Genomic DNA, 23,336 nt, shown 5'->3' with positions numbered 1-23,336 from the left:
CCCCAGTAAGAAAACACATCCAGTCACAAACAGTCATCTATTCAAGTGGTGGTTTCCTCACTCTCAGCTGTGTCTAAATGCTAATTAGCTCTTTGCCATCACTGGAGGTAATAAGCTACAAAGCACAGGTGGATGTCATTATCATTAGACCCAATGCAGTTAATGAGATCACGCCAAAAAATCCCATTTAAAAGCCATCCGTTCATTCATTCACCGCTCAGACCGCTCATCTCACAAACTGTACTGTTACACTAAATACCTCTGGAAGCAAAACATTCATTACCGCGGCCCTCAGTGTGACGTGCACGCTTAGTGAGATGTAACACTGTTTGAACAGCCTGTATAGAGACAAATCTGCCATGCAGCCCCTGTCACAATCCTTGAACTCCTTATGTTTGTCTCCAAAATAGAGCTGGTTGCTATGCCTTCACACAACGGCCATCATCTGTTTCCCTCTGTATTCATTAGAGCCATCGCACCCCCCACAGATGTTGCTTGCTGGAACGGCTCAGCAGATCCAATCAGATAATCACAACTTTAATAAATGGTATTTACGGCCAGTTTGCTACACGTAATGCAGTTAAGCATTAGCAGAAATAAACCGCGATAAATCACGAATATGCTTTCCAGAGAGGAGAGGAAAACAAGCATTACACACGTCTGGGATAAAAATGCATTTAAGTGTTTATCAAAGCAAACAACAGCTTGCAAAAAATCTGTTAGTAATAGTTTTTATTTGCTATTCAAAATCAAAGTCTCAGGCTCCTCCAAAAGTACTAGATACTCGAGACGTGAAAAAAGGTAAAAATAATGCTAAAAGAAAGAAAGAAAAATAAATATATATATATATATAAATAAAATTGTGCAAGAAAATAATTAATACAATATAAATAAAATAGTGCAAGAAGAAATATAAATAAATATTAATAATAATAATACTACTAATAATAATAATAGAAAATGGTGTGATAAGTGACACAGTAATGCAAGTAAATTAATCAATCATAAAGATAATTGTATAGCCTAAATCAAATAATAACAATAAATAGCTAAAATACAAACATGTAAAATATAATAAAATAAAACAGAATGTACAATTAAATACTGTACAGTGAATACTGCTTATTGTAATATTAACATTTGTGGACTGTTTGTGAGAGTGTATAATTGTTTTTCTTAGTATACTTGTTATGTATATTTAAGTGTAAATCTTGCATTCAGTATGGTCTTTAGCACTTGTGTTGTAATTGTTGCATATGACAGAAGTCACACTGGAAAGATTCATGACTTCTCCCACGCAGTTAGATGATTAATGCCGCTTGGACACACAGCGCTCTGCAGCATGTGGTGTCTGTTCTATTTTAGACAAAGGGATAATGGTCCAAAAGCCACAGGGAAAGGAATAAGTCAGTTTCTGTGGCAACTCATACACAGAAAATCAAAAGGGCCAGGAAGTGAGAGAAAGATTACTATGGTAACTCACCTGGTAACACACACACACACACACACACACACACACACACACACACACACGCCGGCAGTGTGACACATGCTGTGATGCACTTCGTGACTCATTTCCAATTTAATTTTAGTAATATCACCATGATGGAGAAAAGCAGTTATACAACTCAGCATGTATAAAATACCAAGCAATTGACATGACGTTCCTCTATGGATCCGTATGTCCTTAATAACTTATTGACAACACCATGGTGTAATGCAGCCAATAAAAAACAACACTCTTTTCCCGTTCGATATTCCATATGCCAGAGACTTCAGTGAACATTAGTAGCCTGGGGCGGGCATTGGCAATGCATCGACAACGTGACTGTGAGGGAAAAAATCCCCCACTCAACAGAGAAATATATGCATACACACACCCCCTTCAATTGCTTCTGGAAATACCCTTATTACATCCCTGGGCGGCTGTAAATTGAGACAATGCTGCAAAGCCTCTTTTCCAGAAAAATAAAATATGATATAAAGCCTATAATCCACTGGTTTGAGCAATGGACAGGGTGTAAATCCTGCAGGACTACAATTAGGTTTAACCTTAAATAATGACAAATGCCACAAACGTGAATTTAAGATATTCAGTTTCTTGGTGAGCCTTGATTTCATTCAGATTTACGGTAACAGCTTTTAACAGAGGGCAATGCTGTAGTAGGGTGAAAGTGAGGGATGCATTGACTTTTCCTACCGGTACTTAGACTAGGGATGTCTCTCAATACATGGAACCATAGGGTGTCATTGTATAGGTCTCCTGTAAGGCAATATGCATGCTGTTGTTCAGTCTACAGCTCATGGCTAAATCAATGTAAAACCGCTCAGTCTATCACCTTGCAGATTGTATTATCTCAACAAGTTGTACATGTATTGCCATGAAATTAGCAGAGACATCCATACGGATTTTAATGGACTTCTCATTTACTGCCACCAGTCATGATCGTCTACTTCTTTGACCTCTATTGCTACCATGAAGTCCACATCTGTGGTTTTACCGATCTGCCAGTGGTAGAAAAAACACAGGTAGACTTCCAAATGTGTTTTCTATTAATGGCATGCATGCGACTCTCACGTCTGTAACGGGCAAAATCGTGCCGGCTGGCTTCGTATAAACTCAAATCAAGAATGACGTGTGCAGTCATCTTCCAGGAAGGTATCAGAGGCCCAGGAAGAGATCACTTATGGTGAATACAGACACTAAGAGAACATTCCTACGTTCTTCTCATCGCACTTTTACTTTGTTTTCTTACCCATTTGTGTTGCAGCTGGCTTTTAATGACCCTTGAGCCGGGTTTCTGCGCCACAACACTGATCCAGAGGAATGCACTAGTATTTTTCAACACTTTTTTTGGTGTGCCCTTTGCAGGTTGGCTTCATGCATGCATGTAATAGATTGCTCTCGTTGACCTGGAACCTCCTCAAGGTTTACATCTGCTTGTAATTAGTGACCACCCTCACTTGTCAGCCAGTACTGTTGGTGTGTGCATGTTTGTACGTGTATCTATCACACACAAACGATGAATCGGCTTCACCTGTTTTGGGTTGTCCCTCGCGCTGCCTGAGGGGGAACTAACCACCGGATTACAGACCTCTGTTATCCACACACACACGTAACACTACCCTATGCGAAAGTAATTTAGCATTATCAGGCTAAAATGTGGGGTTATCATCCTCCTCTGTGGCAGGGCGTGCAGATGGAGTGTTGAAGAATATAAGCTGTTATGGTTTTAAATGCAATTATCATACCACCCATTCCAATGCTAAGAAAAAAGGGGCAGCTGCTGTTGTTTGGACATAACTGCTAGTGTCTGCCGTATGTGCACGTATATGAGAGATGGAACTGTTGATAAGAACCAAATCTGTATCCATAGCACTGTAAAGAATGCAGAGTTGCTTCCAGCTTTCCAATTTAAGCATATTAGGGTTTTAAACATCTGAAAACACAAACTTTGTTTCTTGCGTCCAGGAACAGTTCTGGGTACAATAAGTACTTTTGCTTATGGTACATACTGTCTGGAAATTAAATCAATATTTACATTATGGATATAAATTGCATTTGTTCTTGCCAAGAGTATTGGGGAGCATACTGCAATAAAATGAACGTCCATAAAATCAGCAAAGAAAGAAATGCACTCACTCAGACAATTAGCCAAGTTATAAAACTGTAAGCCAGTTTGTTCTCTTTTTACATACAGCAGAGAACAATCTGTCATTCATCTATTTATCACATGATGACAATAACAATGCTGTTTACTTCAGCACATTGTGGTGGCGATTTATCTCGTTCTCCAAAAGGAACCACAATTAGAAACTTGGCTGAGCGTAACTGTCAAAACAACTTTTGTGTTGACTCCACACTTGAAGCCCTTGATAACACAACTTGTTCCAATAATGCAATACTTTCATCTGAACTATTCTACTTTATGGAAATGTTTTTTTCTTGGATAAACTAAGCATTACATTTGTTAGGAAACCCATTTTAACAATATGCAGGATTTGAAAATTAGCACACGCGCTAATGCGAGGGTATCGTATTGCAGTGCATATTGTTTTTGTCTGCTTTTGCATGCAATCGGAGTGTGTGCTCCAAATATTCCCCACAATCGTTGGCAGGCACATCTAAAGGCTCGGGCCAACTTCAAACATTTTTAAAGACAGATTAATACGAAGGGCCTTCAGCAATAATTAGCTTCGACCTCGAAGGCTAAGAACCTACGTAATGGTTACATAAGCTGCACATTTTATCAACAGTACAGTGGATAGTAGAAGCACCAGTTGAGGTAATTTTGCAGATTTGCGTGTGTGGTATTGGCTCAAACCATTCTGAGGATGGCAGGCGAACCAAAGACTACATCCAGAAATTAGTCAGCTGTCATTGGCAGACTGGGTGTAGGTCGTAGACATTAAACTCCTGTTTGCAACACTCCTGTGTGTGTGCAGGAGAAAGGAAAAACATTTGAAGTCTGTGCACACTAACCTTTTTCTACTGCTATTTCTGTGTCGTAAAAGTGATCATAACTTTTTAACAGTATATATGGCTTTTAAAGTGCATTCTCTCTTTGTTGGATGTCTTGTTTTGAGGCTGTGATGCAATGAAATGTCCAGATAAGGCATCATGCTTCATACAAACATTTTCTTTAAATTACGCTATTGTTAAGACAAGTGTCATATCTCTCTTAGTTTAGTACAAAGTTACGATGCTAATCCCTCTGTTAGTGTGAAGTTAACCTTGAATACCAGTGTGAGGTAAAGCAGTGTTGACCATTAATCCATTCCACCTTGCCTTGCAAACCATTGATTTGCTTGCAAGGTGTGTTGGGATTGGAAAACCTTCAAATACCTGGGGATGGTCCACTAGTAGCTAGACTGCAAACACTGGATACAGTTTCCTCTCTCCATCCTGATAACTCCTTTCTCCTTACTTTTAAATATACATTTCTCCCTGACTCCATATGAGGCTTTTTAAAATGTGTACACAGCATTATAATAATGGCTTGCTGAGCTTTTTTGCGATTGTTTTAGCCTCTCAGGCAACTTTACAGCTAAAGTAGAGGTTGTTGAAGCTGTATCTAGCCTGGATAGTTATACAATTGAATATATGGCAGGAAAGGCACCACTTCTCAGTAAAGACATGAAAATACATCTATATATATAATTAGACTTCTCCTTTTTTTAGAAAATAACTTATTTCATCGTGTGTTATTTGCTTGCTTAACAAGATTTTTGAGGAAATGGGACATATGACTCATGTCCCATGCCAGTTCCGCATCATCCATATCTATACCCTGTTGTCCTTACCCCTCGGCCAATATGTCCTCCAGCCTTTCATCCCCCTGTTTGGTTGGACACACACACACACACACACAGAACGCACACAAATCCGGCCCTATTCAACTGTATATCAAGTATCCCCCTTTCTCTCTCTAACCAGCCTAGCAAGCTGCACTAATGAATCTGCTTAATCATTACTAATCCTGTATGGAGAGTAGAGCCCTTGTAGTGGTGGTGGTGCGTGTGGAAGGTGGGGATCATGTGTGTCTTAGCATAAATAAATGGAGAAATGCGTTGCTTGCTCCACTTGAACTGAGACAAACTGATTGTGGCCCGACGGCAGCAGTGGAGACAGTCTGAGCAATCAGACCTGCATGTGTGTGTCTTTATGTGAGCTCCTCCAGGGCTTTGAGACACAAATTAAGGTCACAACCCAGCGGGAGCCTGACCACTGCCAAACAGAACTGAGCAGATGACAATAGCAGTCTTTAAGCAACAGAGGTGAGCATGACTTTAGTGAACAGACACTTAAGAGTGGAGGAAATGAGAGGAATATTTGTAAGACCCTGGCATTTTTACAATCCGTGTTTCTTCCACATGCTGGCAGGTTATTTGGTATTCCACATTTCAAGCTTCTTGAAGAATGGCTTTCTGTGATAGTAATGGACTCTGGTCAATCAGGAAATAACAACCTCAGTGTCTCTGTGTCCATGTCATGCATTATATGAAATTAGTTTGTAATGTCCAAACGTGCATGCTGTGTCTGATAATGGTCGGAATGTGAGGCTGCTTCAAACTGTAAATGTTACAAAAAACACTCACACCTGTTGCCAATTTATTTCATTCATCCAATCGATGATGGTTCCCGCTGTAGAGACAGTAATGGAAAAGAGTTTTTGAATTCAGCATGTCTCCATTAACGTAGACAGATATTCGATACTCATAAAGTGCGTTGGGAGCTTGTGTGTGTGTGTGTGTGTGTGTGTGTGCACTTTATCTGTCAATCAGTCAGAATGGTTGTGCAAGTAGCCCCACAGGAATTATTTTCCCATCAAACCCTTTTGCAGTCTGAGCACTCTAACATGTCAGCACCGTGAGAACGGGCACACACACACACTGGTACACAAACACACACACACATGCACAGGCTTCACAAAAACCACTCCCAGAGAAATAATGCACCACTCCATCAATCCTGGAATGTTAAATAGATAGACTAAGAGATTAGAAATGGCCTCTGTGCCAAAAAGCCGTAACGCATCGAGCCTCTGATGTAAAAAGGGAATGCAAATTACGTAGCAACTGGGATACATAACATTTCTGTCATTGTTCCCGAGTTCCCCCTCATATCTAAACACCTCATAAGTCATTAAGAACTTTCTGACAATCTGAAATGTGCATGGACACACAGGCCCATATATGATACTGTACATATATTAAAGAGGCACTATTTAATCCAAGGGATCCTGGTGTGTGAGGTGCTCCGCGGATTTGGTCCAATCCGGTCATTTGTTGTTGATTTGGGTGTTCACACGTCACAGAACCCAGGAAGCAAACAATGGAAAATGAGAAATCTCCAACGAGGCGTTTTGGGGCAGCATAGACAGGTCTTTTATGTGTTAGAGTTTTACTCGCTACAGGGTGTACTTTGAGGGTTTGTGACTCTGCAGACCGTTTACATGCATAAAAACCTTCATAACACACAAGGGGACGGGTAATAACCGGAAAAGCATGACATGGGCCCTTTAAAGCATCGAGACATGTCACAGTAGAACCTGAAATTGAACATGATATGGCCCCTTTAAGAGTTACACCACAACGAACCGTGGACCCAGACATTTTGTCTCGTTACTTCCTGTTGTCCAGACAGACCCATGACATCTGTGACGTCGGAAAACAGAGGGGAAACTTTTTTATTTAATTTTTTAAGTGTGACAACTAAAGCTAGAATGTTCCCAAAGGTCTTAGGAGTTGCCCGAAAGCACATCATATCTTTTAAGAATGTCTGGCAATTAATTTATAAATCCAAGTGTCATTAATCTGTCATTCCTCAAACAGCTGCTGACATTTTTCTCTGCTTGAGGAATTTCTCTACAAACTTGATTTCACACAAGTGTGTTTATAAATGTTTCGGTTGAATTCTGCAACAACGGACTGAGCGGCCTCCTTGCATAAGAAGATATCTTCAGTGAAAACGTCCATTGCAAAAAGCTTGAAGGATCAGTTGGTATCAGGAAGTGGGTTTACAACTGTCCTTTAAGATAAGTGTGAATGAAACATTTCAGAAGGCGCATTCTTGAACTGAAGGTTGTTATCTCGGAGCCTGCATGGTGCTCAGGTTTCCTCTGACAGTATAATGGATGCCGTAGATGTTTCATCTCATTTGTCCTGCATCTTCCATTATCACAGTGCATTTACTCAACACCTCAGTCTTTCTTTGTCCTGTATATAAGCATGTGCAAGATTATATTCTGATCCTATTAGTTAGTTTATTTTCACCCCAGTAGTAAGAACATGCTCATTCCCTTAGTCCTCTCTCTGTGCTTCCTCCACCGTATCCATTTAACACAGCGGGATCAGAGCAAAGTCTCCATAAGACTCTTTATTTTCCACATGGGTGCCAGATTCCCCCCACCCCCCCTATCCTGGTGGTTAATCCTGTGAGGTAGTTAAAGAGCGGGGATTATAACCTGCTGCTCCGCTCCTCAGGATCCACATGATGCTGCTGCTGCTGCTGATGGAGATGACAGAGTGCAGGCAGAGCCGTGGTCACTTTACGAGACACATGGCAGCGTTTAGGCACTAGTAAATTGTCACGAGCCACGCATACAGTCGCACATATGTTCAGAAGATTGCACTGCGTTTGAAAAACAGGGAGAAAAACATGCATTCAAATATACACTATATACTCTTTTGTGAGTTTGACATTGTGATGCAGCATCATGTCCGGTCAAAGCTGACCCTGTGATCAGTGTGCTCTACTTTATTTTTGACCCTAAGGGGCCAGTTTTATACCCCAGGGCTCCTTCACCACGAGACAGTGGAGTCTGGACTGTAGCTTCTGATCTGGATTCAGAGTTTTCCATGACCGGTCTGAGACACGGCCTTCAGAGCCCCTGGGGCTACTGATGGCTGAGCAGCTACACAGTATGTTGTTCATGCTTGACGCTCGTAAATGCACATCATGGGCTTGCATCTGTCCAAATGCTTTTGTCACATATTGATGTCTCGCTGTGCCTCTGTTTCCCCATGGTTCCATTGAGGTTCCACTGAAAAGTTCAAATGTGTCATTGATTATTGCAGGAAGGGACATTTTGGGGCAATCCAAGTGAAAATGTGACCCTTTTTATCAGGAATTCAGTGATTTATCTATAAAAAAAATTAAGTTATCTGAACTGTGGAAGAAGTATGCAGATCCTATAGGTGAAAGTAGAAATACTATGATCTGAAAATACTCCTTTACAATTAATAATCTTAAGTAGAAGTACAGAAGTTGAAATACTCATTATGCAGAATGCCTTAAACTGACCGTCCTCGGATAATAACAAAGTGATGCAAACCATTCAAAAACTATGAACCTGCATGAAGGAGAAACCCTTCAGGAGTAATTCATTCAGCGTTCACAACCACCCGCTTCGTTTTAGTCCAGGAAGTTTTAGCCAAGTGTGACTTCCTGGAGACCCACGTCACACCTGCCACTGCCCAGCGATGCTTTGTTCTCGCTACTCAGTGTGAGTGTTTGTGAGTGTGTGTGAGTGTGTGTGTGTGTGTGTGTGTGTGTGCGTGTGCGTGTGTGTGCACGTGCACGTGGAACGCAGGTCGTATTGGGGTCAGCTGGTCTATTATTGATTTCCTGGCGGAAAGGGAATGAACAAAGCGCTGCAGTGCCACTGTCTTCAACCTTCAACTGACCGAAACGTGTGTGTGTTTATGAATACGTGCCAGTAAAAAACACTTTAATGACTAGGTGTAAAACACTTTAAACAGAGGCTGATACGTGCTAATGGGGTGTTTAATTAACATGGTAAACTACTTATCACCTTCCCACTGGCACTGCTCCGAGAAAGCAATCAAAACTCAACACACACTCTGTTTCTCTCCGGTTTGTTCAGTGGGAAGTGACTAGATCCACAACGCACATGATCCAGCACTGATATAGGATGGCAACAAAATATTCTCAAATGTACTCCCCGTTTTTGACCCTTTCTCCCCCTTAATCATTTTCGTTCACTCCCTGAATCTGTCGAAAACATGTAACTGTAAGCGTGCAAAAAACTATTTTTCTTAGAAGATTTTTGATCGTTTAGCTTTTTCCCCTTGAGCTACTGCACTAACTTTATTTTTTATTTTTTTTTTTATTTGGCACAGAGGAGTGTGAACTTGACCCAAAACAGCCAAGTGCTTTCCAGGAACTACATTTCACTGTTTTCATAAGATCATCAGAGTGGATTAGTTTAAAAATTATACCAGGCTCGTAAAGTTTCAAACTGATATAAATCCATTTCTTAAACAAAAAAGTTGAACTTTGGACGACACAACTTGTCAATGCCAGCTTTCAGTCAACAGGTTTAAATATAAGGACAGATGCTTTTTGTTGAAACAACCCCCCTCTTATCCATCTGTTCTAAGGAATAAGGTTTGAGGGAATAAACAAATACTGCCTCTTTTGATCACTGCAACCAATAAGATAAAACTAAGAACACATTTTTCTGAATCTTTAACATTTGAAAGGACCAAATACAAGGAGATTATTAACTAACCCTTGGGACATATGCTTCTGACGTTCCTTTTAATTAAAAACTCTAAAAATGCACCCACTGTTTGATGGACAGAGTCATTCATCCACTCATCTATCATTCGGCGTGGGCAGGTCCTCATGTTTCCTGTTTACATACTCATTATTTGACTATCAACATGTCTACCAGTGCACATGGTGATAACGCTCCCAGAGGATTTCCCATCGATCTAGCGTTTCCCTTTACCGTTTTGTCCCTTTTATTCAACTTGATGTAGTGTAAGAAGCTAAATGCAATGCCACCTTGCTTTTTTTCACAAGTGTTTACAAGATGCATGGCAATAGCACTCCATACACTGCGTAAATGATTATTAAAACCCTCTAGAGCTGGTTTCGTGGAATCCAATTTTGACTCTACTCCCAGTGAGAAAACAGAGAGCGGAAGGAGAGAAGGAGTGGGAGAATATTAACAGACTGTAATAGACTGGAAGGTAAATAGCGAGTGTGTTACGATGAAATGGGCGTGTGTGTGTGTGCTCTGCCACAACACACTTGTTGATCCTCACATTCCAGCGGCAGCCTTGGGAGCAGCTAATCCAGTTTTCGTCAAAGGACCCTTGAACCTGGGTCACACTTCTTCTATAACTTGCTCAAGTCAGATGCATGGGGGCACACACATTAAATGCAAATATGTGCACAGCAGGCACATGAATGCACAGAGACGCTGCATGTATGAATAGTATGGGTGTCTTGTGCGTTATTCTTCGCAAAAATGTGTTATTCCTGGCGTCCTGGTCTGGGTCTGATTATTTCTCTGAGATGTCACCAGACTGGAAATGTGTCTTCCTGCTTCCTGTCTGTCAGCTCATCGGTGTCTGTCGGTCTTGATTATATCAGTCCATCTCTTTCTATAGGTCTGTCTGTTTGAGTTGTTTTTACACAAACGTAGGTCATGTACGCAGCAGCTTTTGTCATGTGCTGATTTTCACTTTAAAGAGAGAGCATATAACGCTCATCTTCAGGTTTCACTTCCGTCCCTAGAACCATAGCTTGTTAGAAAATGTGTTTTGTGGTTCACCATATTCCAAATCTACTATATATTTGTGCCATCATTTCTTAATGTTTGGTAGAGCAACATATTTCTTGTTACATGAGCTTTATCCTACACAAAAACAGACACTTTTCTTGAGACCTTTCACCTTTAGAGACACTCAGTAAAACAGATGACATGATGCTCGTTGACCCTTTTGTGAAACTTTCCCTGAAGTGTCTAACCCCAAGAAAAATTAGATGGCTACTTAATTTGCCCCGCAGCCTCATGTTTGCCAGTACTGCTAATCATCCTTAAACTGCCATTACATGCAAATACACTGGGTTTGTTTTGGTTTGTTTACAACGATAAGCAGGAGATTTGGTTCGCAGTGTTGCAAAGGTCAGCCCGTGCTGTCTAAGGTGCCCTAACCCGGCACAATCTGTTCTCATTATTAAGCATCTAGTTTGTGTGCGTGACTCATGTGTGCTGCGCGGGTGTGAGTGCAAACCTCAGAGTGTGTGTGTGTGTGTGTGTGTGTGTGTGTGTGTGTGTGTGTGTGTGTGTGTGTGTGTGTGTGTGTGTGTGTGTGTGTGTGTGTGTGTGTGTGTGTGTGTGTGTGTGTGTGTGTGTGTGTGTGTGTGTGTGTGTGTGTGTGTGTGTGTGAAGAAGTTGATTATAAAACTCTTAATGCCCAGGATTTGATTAGTTCTGTCTTTGTTCCAGTTCAATACGCCGCTTTGCTGCAAGTCCAGGAGAACATGCTGTTAAAAATCCCAAAACTATGATGTAATACTTCACGCAGCGACGCGGTCATGCCCTCATGGCTTCGACACAAACAGCCAGGAAACACGTCTAACCTTTTCCTGAACCTGCTGACCAACTCCCTTAACAATCCCAGAAAAAAATAAACCCCTCAGTGAAGCACAGGAGGAAACTAGGGCAAGAGCTTCAGCCTGTAAATCAAACTCCTTAAAACATCACATATTTTGTTCAGGCCCAGAGAAAGACTCCTTCCTCTGGTAGCACGTCTCCCTCGGAAAACAGCGGATCAGATCTTGCCAGAACTTTCTCCTCTGCGTTTCCTCTGCTCTGTTCTCCCTCGACCATCTCCATAAAAAGACAAGTCTTAGGGAGGGCGGACTTCTCCTTCGCTGTTGATAATAAAACAAGTCGGGGTCTAGAGAGAAAGACGAGTTGTTGTCATGACGAGCCAGAAGTGACGGCTGAGGAACGTGAAGAGGGTCTTCCTGCCACATATGCAACATTAAAGCAGGAATCCTTTTCAAGTGCCAGATTAAAGAATGTAGAGGGCCCTGTCGCACAACACATGCCGTGATAAGGGTCGACAAGCCTGATATATATTATTAAAGGATAGCCTGTGAAAACCGATTGTAGTTGTACATTTCAAAATGCTTCAGTATCTGTGCGTGCGTTCCTCGTATCTGCTGGCAAAATGTCCACTCCTGCTAACTTTTCCCTTTGGGTCAGAGTGTGTACCGGTGACTAAGAAGCCGCATGGATGCTTGATGCCATCCGCCCACAAACACTCACGCAAACACACGTGCATTCTCGAGCATCAAGGATCAAATCAATCATCTTTCGGATTAACTCAGTAACGATTTATCTACTTCATTTCAATTTGCCGTTTCAGTAAAGGCTTTGTGGCTTTTTTCTGCCAGAGCTGTGTGTACTGGGAGTGGCAGGGGAGTAAAACAAACACACCTACTGACTTAGAACAAGGTCAGCAGGTAAGCAGAGAAGGAGGAGAGTGTGTCGTAAAATGTTTGCTCTGTGCTTTATGGAGGGAGGGAAAAGGAAGTATTTGAAGTCTCTGAAAACAATGGAAGTACATGCTGGGAGAATCTGCAAAGAGGGGAACAATTGGAGACAATAAAGAGGAGGGGGGTGATGCTTGTTTACACAGGTAGCTGCACTTTGGATGACAAGGGTTGCTCGAGGAAGAGTTGTTCTGTTTGGTCAGTGATGAGAGACAGAGCTGAAGAAGGAACAAGCGATAGTGGGGGACGGTGATCCATCATCTCATCAATACTTCCTTTATGTTTCTCTCTGTCTTCTTAAATCCAGCTACTTACAAAAAATCTATCTCAAATCTTTTCGCACTCAGATCCTCTTAAACGTGTACTCGATTCACTCGTCCATGCACAGTCTGCATGAGCATGCAGCATTGGATTCCTAAATAACTCCGTCATTGGAATTCTTTGAAGTGTAGAAGTATGACCAACACTTTATTTGACTCCTGGCCACAGCCTCAGGGTTTGGTGGCTCCAGGATTAGCTCACTTAAACCACACTCCTGTCTTTTAATACTTCCTTGTGGTTCATTTCTATGAAGCCATTATGTGATATAATGCACGTGCACAAAAACATTCCATGCAAAAAAACTTAACGAGTATACTTTTGAAATGATCTGTTAGGGTATTTAGTGATGATTTGTTCCTCTTTCCGACGCCTCAGCATGAGATGAATCTTGCTTACGTTGACTTAAAAAGTTGCCTGCGTATCACTCGGGTAATCCTCGTAATACTGGAACACAAATTCCTTCCAAGAAGGCAGATGTGATATCAATCGATACTCCATTAGTACAATGCTCTGACGCCATAAGCAGAATACTTGACACGTCACTACAAGTGGAATAACTGGGGGGCCACCCCGAAGGGAGGATTAAGCGCTAACGTAGTGGCAAGCGTAAGATTATGTTAGGCATCTCACTCGCTTCTTCCTGGCTCTGTCTCCCCGTCCTCTCCATCCCTGTGTGTCTGCAGTCTGGTAACCTAGAATCTGAAATATGTATCTGTCCTGGCAGGAATCACCGAAGCCTGCGTTTGTTTATGTGTAATCAGATTACCCATTCTGACAGGACTCATGTCTATTTTCCATCATGTATTTATCAAGTTTGCAGAAGGAGACCAGAACTTGAATAAACAAATAAGAGCCCATTTGTCATTTCTTTAGAGGGATGACATACAGTCATACAGTTTGGTTAGTGAACTGAAGATTGTTTGATGCAGTTACTGTGGGCATAGTGTGCCGGCTGCTTTCACACTACAAAGCCCAGAGTCCAGACCACAGCGTGCTGCCAGCCGAGCCAAAGAAAATTGTATTGTTTTCCAATCAATGCTTGCAGCTTTATGAGGGCTTCCAGCCACAGAAACATGGCTCATAAAGAGGAGACAGACCGCTGGAGCAGTCAGCAGAGGACTCCTCACCACCGGGGAGGAGGAGAAGGGGGAGAGATGGAAACACAAGGAGGGAAGAGGGGGCGGATGATAAAACACTAGCATGTGTGCATGTTTAAATCCACGACACAACTCCATTCCCACATTTGAAATGAACCTGTTCTGCAATCTGCCAAATATGAGCTCCAAAATGCTGAGGGCTTCATTTTGAAGGTGCAGTTCCCATCGCTCCTCTCGGCCTTGACCCATATCTGTGTGTTTTGCCCTCATGTGGCCACAGAGCAACAACACCTGTAGCTCTGTGTCTCAGCTGAGCGGTTTTCAGAGCAAAAGTCCCCTCTTCGAGTCAGGAAACGTGTGTGGTCTTGTGTGTTTGCATGCTCGATATACCACATGTCACTTAAAGGTGGGGTATGTAATTTATTTCAGAAACACTTTTGGTTATATTCCATGGAATGCTCTTAACATCCCGATAGCAATGAATATATTAAATGCTTTGACAATAAATACATTAAAAAATGTCATCTGAGGAAGCCATAGTACTGTAAAAAGCACGACCAATCATCTGAGCCGGCCCGGCTAAAATAACTGGATGGCCTACCTGCCTGTCAGCCTTCCATCTGTGCACAAACTTATCTCGTGCCCTCATTGGTCATGTGCGCGTTTGTGTGTGTTGGAGGAGGGGCTCTGTAAAGAAGTGGCAGATTTTTTTCCGGTTGTGTATTTTCAAATTCTAGCGCACTCGAGCTGGTTTCTCCAAAATGACATACCCCACCTTTAAAAGCTCCATCACAGGAAGCTTTTGCCTGCAGAGGCCCCTTTTTCTTCACTCAGTTTAAAATAAATGCTGTCACTGAGTCACTCATATTTAACAGGGACATACTTTTTATTTGTTTTTAACCTCAAAGTTAAAGTGATTTCTTGCATATCCTCAAGTCCATGCAAAACAGTTATGCAAAGGCACAATTTAAGTGTTAATATTCAATATGCAAAAAGTCATTTTAATGCAGTAAATAAACATCTCTCACTCTGTTCCTCACAAGCACGCACACAGATACACAAAACACGAGCACTCACATACAACAGAAGGTGTGAGCCCTCAAGCCGCGTTATCGTCACACGTCAGGGTCTTTTAAATGTATTTATAGCCAATTAACCGAGTACTTACAAGATAGGAATTTTGCCTGTCGAGGAACACGGAGTCTCCCATGGTGCCGGATAAGTATCCACATATAGTAAACGACCAGAAATGGAGATGCAACAAATGATATCCCGTTAGAAAATAAGTCCGAAAAAGAGTGTGAGCGCGTCTGAGTGGAGCGTAGAAAAACAGAAGTCTCCTCTTCTCCCTCTTCTACATTCAAGACAATCTTTTTCCCACTTCAAGTCGCTGCAGCTTTTTATTAAGAGCTGACGTCTTTACACGAGTCAGAAGCGCGTGTCAGAAAACCAACTGTGCCAGAACGGACACCATAGTGCGTAATGCGTAACGGGTCCATACTGCGCGCTCCGTGGACTCGGTCGAAGACAGATGCTGAGCCCAGCGAGAAGAGGCAGAGAGACTCAGGTCAGCGACAGTGTGAGCTAGAACTTCCGGTAGAGATTTTCAAAATATAACCGCATTTGGTCAGGGTTGTATGATCTTTACGCACAAATCAGATGGCAACTACTGTATTACTGAAACAAATGGTGTAAGAAAAAAACGTAATTGTATTTATTTATATTTTTGAATCACAAATAGTGACATTTAACCATGATCCAAATGCATGTTGTGTTTCTTTTTATAATTTCATGGATTGTGGCCTACATGAGATATCTTGCAATTATTTCCAACAGTTGTTTGAATCATCCCAACATTCCTACATGTATTATGCATTTTTTTTTTTTTTTTTTGGCAGCATATTTAAGCTATTTAGCACTGAATATCAGAGAGGCAGAGGGGGAGGGTAGTGGCACTAGAGGAGGAGGACTAATGGAAGAAGATTTTGATTATCAACTGCAGGGCCGCTCACATGTTTTCATACCAGTGAACCACCAATGGAGCTGCAGTTGATAAGATTGTCTCTGTAAACTCCATATAGGGATGTTCTGGATTTGTTATGGTTTATGGCAAATAACTGTTTTTGTTGTGTGTGACGAGGGAATTACATATGTTATTCTGATCTGTTATTCTGCAAGTCATAGCTTTAAATGACAAAATAAAAGAATCATTCCTGGAAGTAAGCTGAAAAACATCATGCTCAAGTTCAAAACAAACCAATTCATCTTGTGGAGAGTTGATATCCGAGAGATAGAAAGGTTTTTCTACCTGTGATGAAGGGCTTGCTGTAGGCCTTATTACGGGAGCAACTAAATCACAGCGGAGATAATTGACTGGACAAACCGCAGAACCATAACTGTGATCGCTTGCTTCCATTGTAAAAGTCATTTATGGTCACTTTTATTTATGGGCATTCCCCTTTTGAATTCTGCTCTTAAGGGCAAACATGAAAGGCCAGTCCACCACTGGAAGATTTCAGCAGGGGGAGGGATGTCTGGGTTTGTGTGATGCTTAATGTGGAACCAGCATTGGGAAATCTGCATCTATAAACAGAAGCATGCAACACAAAAAGAGCACAACACGATTGTATCAGTGGCTGAACAACATTCACACACTTGATTTGCTTTGCCATGCAGGAGTGTGTTTATTGAGAAAAACACAAACTAACCACCCTCTTTTCTCTAATTTAACAGTACATTTGAGTCAATAAGTGTAAGAAAAAGGACATTGAATTCCTCCCTGCTTATCAGATAGCGCCGTAGCCATTTGAAGAATGCTGGGAACTTAAGAGGAACACTTCTTTACTGTGAAATCTCGAGATAACAAACGGGGGCACAGACTCAGCAATAAACCAGGTGACACTAATGGCGCATTTCCATTGCAGGGCCTCGCTCGGCTTAGTGCGGTATAGTTAGGCCTTGTTAGGTAGCTGTGTGTATCTCACACAGGCATCATCACAAACATGCAGTGTTATAAAGTTACCCACGACCAAAAAAACCTGTTCTTACAGAGAATAGCTCTTTGAATGGCTCACTGCTTATCAGATCTAAATGAGGTTGGTCAAACATTCGAGGTGTTGTATAAAGTTGCTTGACGTTTGACTTTAGAGTGAAGGAAATAAGGACAGAAGGTGGAGCCAATAACCCTTTATGTTGCTCTCTTCAGCCGCATGCATTTTATTTGGGATTAAATAGCTGTGAGGTAATTGTTTATTTGTGACACTGATAATGCAGAAAACCGAGTTAGTTTGTTTCATAATTAACTGCGCATGTGTTGTGAAGTTGATGAAGGTTGTTCTAGAGACCCTGCACATGTGTTGCCAAGTTGGTGAAGATGTTTCTTTATTTGCATGAGTTTCGGCACATGTGTGTTTTTTATTTGCATAGTTTTTGCTCCTGTTGGCCACCGGTCATAATCATGCACTTCCAATTTAACCTCTAAGCTTGACTTTACTGATCCTAGCCAAGTTGCTGACGCATTTCGTTTAAAATAGCAGCAAAAAACACAAATAAAACTGATTAACTTTTGTCAAGTTAAATAATGATCTTGTTGATGCTTCCTGGAATAAAATAGTCATAGTCAATAATATGTGATTTTAATATAGCCCCTCTCTTGGGGACAGAATGGAGGGAATATGAAAGGAAGGAGAAACAGGAATGTATGATTTTTCAGCACAAACAGTGACTGAAGTGCAGTCGTGAGGTTGGAAGCTGTGTTTTATGGTCCTGTTGGAGACCCTTTGTCTCCTAAAATGGAGTTTCAATTGTCCCAGTAGGACCATGGCTGACACACACAATACACAGAGCCGATGTGTGAGAGGCTGCTGGAGAAGGAGAGGAGGGAGGAGAGGAGAAGAAGACGTGTGTTTCTACACGCATGTTGGCCGGTACGTGCTACTACTGCACGTTGCAACACAATTGAATGGTTTTAAAGCCAAACAGTCTGAATCTCCACGTCCCTTCATCTGGCCATCACTTCTCATATCATCTTGAATTTGTTAAAATGATGCTGAAATGAGGCCCCCTTGTGATCATATATCAATTTCAAAGCACGCAGGATTTTCCACTGTTGAATTTGGCGCGGCCTGTTTGTGCTGATATATATCACATCCCTGCTATTATAGTGTTGATCTGGAGGAGAAGTGTCATGGAGGTTAGGCAACAAAAGAGACAGTGAGGAGTAATTACAGCCATTTCAATCTTCTTTTTCTCTCTGTGATCCTTAATAACCTCATGTTTAAAACAATTTGTACAATTATTTTACTGTTAACACGCGTGGCCAGTCTTTAATTCCTGAGCATTTTAATGCAGGCGGGCTGCTCATGTTTACATCGTCCCGTCGGGAGGTGCAGCACCCTCCTGCAGAGGCCGGATGCCTGAGTTGTGAAATCACTCCATCGTGCGGAAAGTATTCTGTTAAAGTGCTTTAAGACGATCCAGTAAATGACAGAGGGTGCGAGGTCTTTTGATCTGTTTAATAAACACTCATAAAATACATGTCGCAAGGCCCAGATTGAAGTGTTTGCATGTGTTGCATCACATTCATGAGCACGCATGAAGTCAGAGTTCATTAAAGGGGCCCAGTTATGCGAATTATGCTAACAATGCTAAAGTCAACATAAGTAAATGACAACTGTGCACTTGATGAAGAGGAGAAAAGAGTGACACTACAGAGTGTTTTCCGTGGTAGCTCGTAGTGTTTTGTGTTTTACTCTCTCTTCAGACGATGAACTTTGACCTTGGTTTCACAACACACACACACACCGTGTAGAATGGGGATAAGAGAAAGAAAATGAGCGAAAGGGGAGCGGGTGGGGAGGAATGGTAAAAACTGGGCACACATAAACGAATTTACAGCAGGAGCTGCACAAAGTCAGTCTCTGGGGGATGAACCTCACAACTGGGGAATGTGAGTGATTGGGTGTGTTGGTGTGTGTGTGTTTGTGTGTGTGTGTGTGTGTGTGTGTGTGTGTGTGTGTGTGTGTGTGTGTGTGGTGTGTGTGTGTGGTGTGTGTGTGTGTGTGTGTGTGTGTGTGTGTGTGTGTGTGTGTGTGTGTGTGTGTGTGTGTGTGTGTGTGTGTGTGTGTGTGTGTGTGTGTGGAAAAGAGAGAGAGACAGTGCTGCACTCCTTCACTTGGGAGGTAAACACAGAAGACGCACAAATAAATAAATTAAGGAATTATGTCTTTCAATCTACCTCCAGAGAAGACCGACGGAAAATCAGTTTTTTTTTTTAGAGGAGCTGCTCATCCACACACACACACACACACACACACACACACACACACACACACACAACGTGACGACAGCGCTGGTCTGGATTCAATCTGGGCGCTTCTATCAACAGGCCAACCCAGTTGTCCTAAATCTCCATACTCTGTCCTGAGGGCCAATAGACAGAGAGGTGGAAGTGAAGAATTTTGGGTAGTCTTCCAGCTCGACTATATGGCTTTCATCTCCATACCACCTCCATTAGAGTGTGTGCAAAGTAAAAATGCTTGGACCTGACCTGACTTTGCGTGATAGAGAAATGTGTTTGCAGGAGGAATGTGGATTTTTCTAAGTAAGAAGGGGCAATTTGTTGAGTTTCTGGTTGCAATTTGGATAAATAGGGTTTGCACAAGAAATAGGGCAGCTGAGTGACGAGTCTGATGAGTGTCACAGGTTAGTTTTACTCAGTACGTGGACAAGATAGTTTGTTTTTGTTAAACTCAGTCTCATGAGGCTCCTTTGTAAAATGATACGTTTGGAGAACCATCGTAATGCCAAATCAACATCCAAAGGACACATATCTAAAACCGACTGTGCCACATGGGATTGGAAGAATTTATTCAAACTGCATTTAGAAATCCTCTAATTTAAGGAAGCTTGTGAAGAAGAAACAACAAGTCTGCCTCAAACTGCGAGGACAAGCTGTCATTTGTCCACGGAGTAATCTCACATCATCTATTTTCGTAGCTGTTGAGGAGAAATTGATTGAAACCAAGTGGTGGCGTAGGAATCTGAAACATGTTGCCAAGTCTTATACAAATGTTCTTATTGTAGTCCGCCTGTTGATTGCCCATTTTGTTACACCAAGCTCTCCAAACATGAGGCACCGCTCGCTATCAAATGTCAACAGTCATTCATCTTATACAAATGCTTTTGTTTCTGTTTTGGGTCATTTCCTGTCGTTGGTTTGAATGCACCAAATGAGAAAGCTCTCTCAGGTTGACGTCAGATGAATAGCTTTTTAAGTAGATGGAGAAACGTGTTTATTTTCCAAACAAAGGCAGGTAGTAGTCTTGGTCTTAATCAGAGCATGATATATTTGTTTTCAAATATGAAACTAGTCTGACATGTTCTACCCCCAAGACCAGTACCAGCATGTGTTTCTGTGTGTGTGTTATTCATGTCAGCATGCATACCTCAGAGCCTTTGTGTTTTCATCACCAGACTTTAGTGACGTCATCTCAAAGTGAGAAGAAAAAGTTGTTCGTGAAGACCGCCTATGTGTTTTTCCACTCATCTGTGTATGTTTATGTGTCTGGCCTCATCTGTCCGTCTCGCCGTCCATGTGGTGATCTGACCTCCCGCCCCTCTCACTCCATCTTCCCGCTGCCGCTCTGTCAGCTTGTTTGGATGACTGGTCGGCTGGCAACTTTCCTCCGGAGAATCCCTCAGTGATGCTGGGGAGAGTTTTTATTTGGGTCAGGTGCTTTAAAGACTGAAACTAAGCAAGAGAAGGGCTTTTTTTTATCTAACCATTTCACAGTGGTAGATTACCATTTCTAACCATTTCACAGTGTATATTTAAAACATTTACTTTTGAAATTTTCTTTGTATTTATTCATAATTTTTCATTTATTTATCATTTTAAGAATTATGTATTTATTTCACGTTAAATGTTTTTTTTTATTATTGTTTTCAGTCATTTATATATATTACAAAAATCTATATATTCTTTTTTCGTTTTTTTTCATTTATTTGTATTCTTTTTATTTCATTTATCAATTGCAATGAAAGCATTTGAACATGAATGATATGAATCCTGGGAAATGAAGTACCCTTATATGATAAGGTCTGTTTCATGTACAGATACCTTGTCGTTCAGCTCCAGCTCCTCCACCTTAACGCACACACACACACACACACACACACACACACACACACACACACACACACACACACACACACACACACACACAACACACACACACACACACACACACACACACACACACACACACACACACACACACACACACACACACGTCCTCCACCTCCCACGCCTCCTTAATGTTTTCTACCACAACAGTTGCCATGGTGTCTAAGCTCACCAGCTGTATCGAACAGCACAATAACAAGATCGTGTGTATTTCTGTGAGCATGTATTATGATATCATTTAAACCCAGTAATATGCCATGATCCCTCAGAAACCATCAATTATGTCATTAACATATTTTCAAATATTAGTGCAACGTCAAGTCTGACGAATATGGTTCTAACTATTGTAGTTTTATAAAAATGCAGCTGTTCACAAATATTTTCACATCAAACTGTAGAGAAAACATTGAAAAAGGCAGTGGGAAAAATAATTGAGGAGATTTCTGTATTATAATGCTGCGTACTGGCAGCAAAAAATAGCCTTTTCTTGTTGCCATAGCACCACAAGAATGATGGGAAACAGAGAGCGAGGTGAGATCAACAGGAGCTTAGGGACAAAACACAACATAATTATCTTTGGTTTTTAAGAAATGTAGTTTAAAAAGATGAACTCCAAATCCAGAAATGGAACTATACATATTGTAGAAAAATAACTTCTGTATGTCTCCGATGAAAGTATTCTTCTTATGCCTAAAATGTATTTAATGTGTGATCCACATAACGCAGTGAAACCAACGGTTACTCCTTTATTTTCTCTCTCTTGCAAACTAAAAAAGGTTTTCCCACAGTGAGCCTTTGCAGACCATGTACATGCACTAAAACATATATAACACACTACAGGAGAGGGAAGACCCCAACAAGCATAATAGGGCCCCTTTAATACAAAGTGGCAGCACATGAAGAGTTTGCACACTATGAAAACCGTCTTCTCTTTTGTCCCCTCCCACAGTTCTGGCCTGACGTGCAGGCTTTAGACTAACTCCTCAGTAAACTGAAGGAACAACCGTTGAGGACTCTCTCTCTCTCTCTCTCCTCTCTCTCTGTCTCTCTCTCTCATCTCTCCTCTCCTCTCTCCCTTCTCTCTCTCTGTCTCTCTGCCCTCTCTCTCTCTCTCTTACTCCTGTCATTCTGCTCTCTCCTCTCTCTCTCTCCTCTCTCTCTCTCTCCCTCTCTGTCTGTCATCCTGTCTCTGGTCTCTTTCTCTGCTCTCTCTCTCTGTGTTGAGTGAATCTTGAGCTTGAATAATAGAATACAATGTCCACTGAGTGATGTGACGTCGGTGTGTTGGCTCGGCCTCCTCAAACTGAAGGATAGCATCTCTCTCGGCACGTTTATCCAAACACTTGGCGTTGGTGTGTGTGAATCTGCCATCATGGATGTTTGAGATTAACAGCCACTCTGGGACTCGCATTATGCTCCGAGTTTGACTTTATGAGTATTTTAACTATATAAACTCTAACAAACTAGACTTTTCTTTTGGTTTTAAGTATTCCAAGTCCAAGATGTTGGCCCTGGCATTACGTAACATTAACAACTGTGCCCCCAGGGGCCCGAAAAGCTCAATATTCATTGTGTGTCGTATAGTTTTTAGTGATGTCATTAATGGCACATTTGCACTACTCAAAAACATTATGAACTGAGGCATTATAGAGAAATATGTTTTGCAAGAGCAATGTGGATATTTCAAAGTAGAGGGGTGACATTGTGTTGTGTTTCTGGCTGCAATTTGGATAAAAACTTAGAGTAAGGTTAGCAAAAGAAATAGGTTACTTGGTTCCTGGAGAAGATAGGTGTAGAAATGTGTTTTTGTTTAGACTGTCTCAGAAAGTTCCTTGCAAGGAGTGTCACTGGGACCTCTAACAATTGATCTAGCTATTTAACCTCAGGACTTAATGTAATCAAATTTCAT

The 23,336-nt window shown here is 41.5% G+C and overlaps 1 protein-coding gene across 2 annotated transcripts in view; it reads right to left on the bottom strand.

Annotated features, from left to right (window-relative positions):
• Window positions 1–23,336, bottom strand: part of LOC117499185 (rho GTPase-activating protein 6-like) — a 52,412-nt gene that overhangs the window by 14,856 nt on the left and 14,220 nt on the right. The window contains exon 1 of one of the 2 annotated variants that reach the window (XM_034151541.1): window positions 15,410–15,779. The exons of the other annotated variant lie outside the window; for it this stretch is intronic. Within the exon in view, the coding sequence (XP_034007432.1) occupies window positions 15,410–15,451 (42 nt within the window). The 5' untranslated portion in view covers window positions 15,452–15,779. Of the gene's footprint in view, window positions 1–15,409; window positions 15,780–23,336 lie in introns of those variants that run through there. 2 annotated transcript variants of the gene reach the window in all.

The sequence above is a fragment of the Trematomus bernacchii genome, unplaced genomic scaffold (assembly GCF_902827165.1).
Source record: "Trematomus bernacchii unplaced genomic scaffold, fTreBer1.1, whole genome shotgun sequence".
Classification (NCBI taxonomy): Eukaryota; Metazoa; Chordata; class Actinopteri; order Perciformes; family Nototheniidae; genus Trematomus; species Trematomus bernacchii.
The sequence above is the reverse complement of the archived record's forward strand: the minus strand, read 5'-3'. Positions and strand labels throughout refer to the sequence as shown.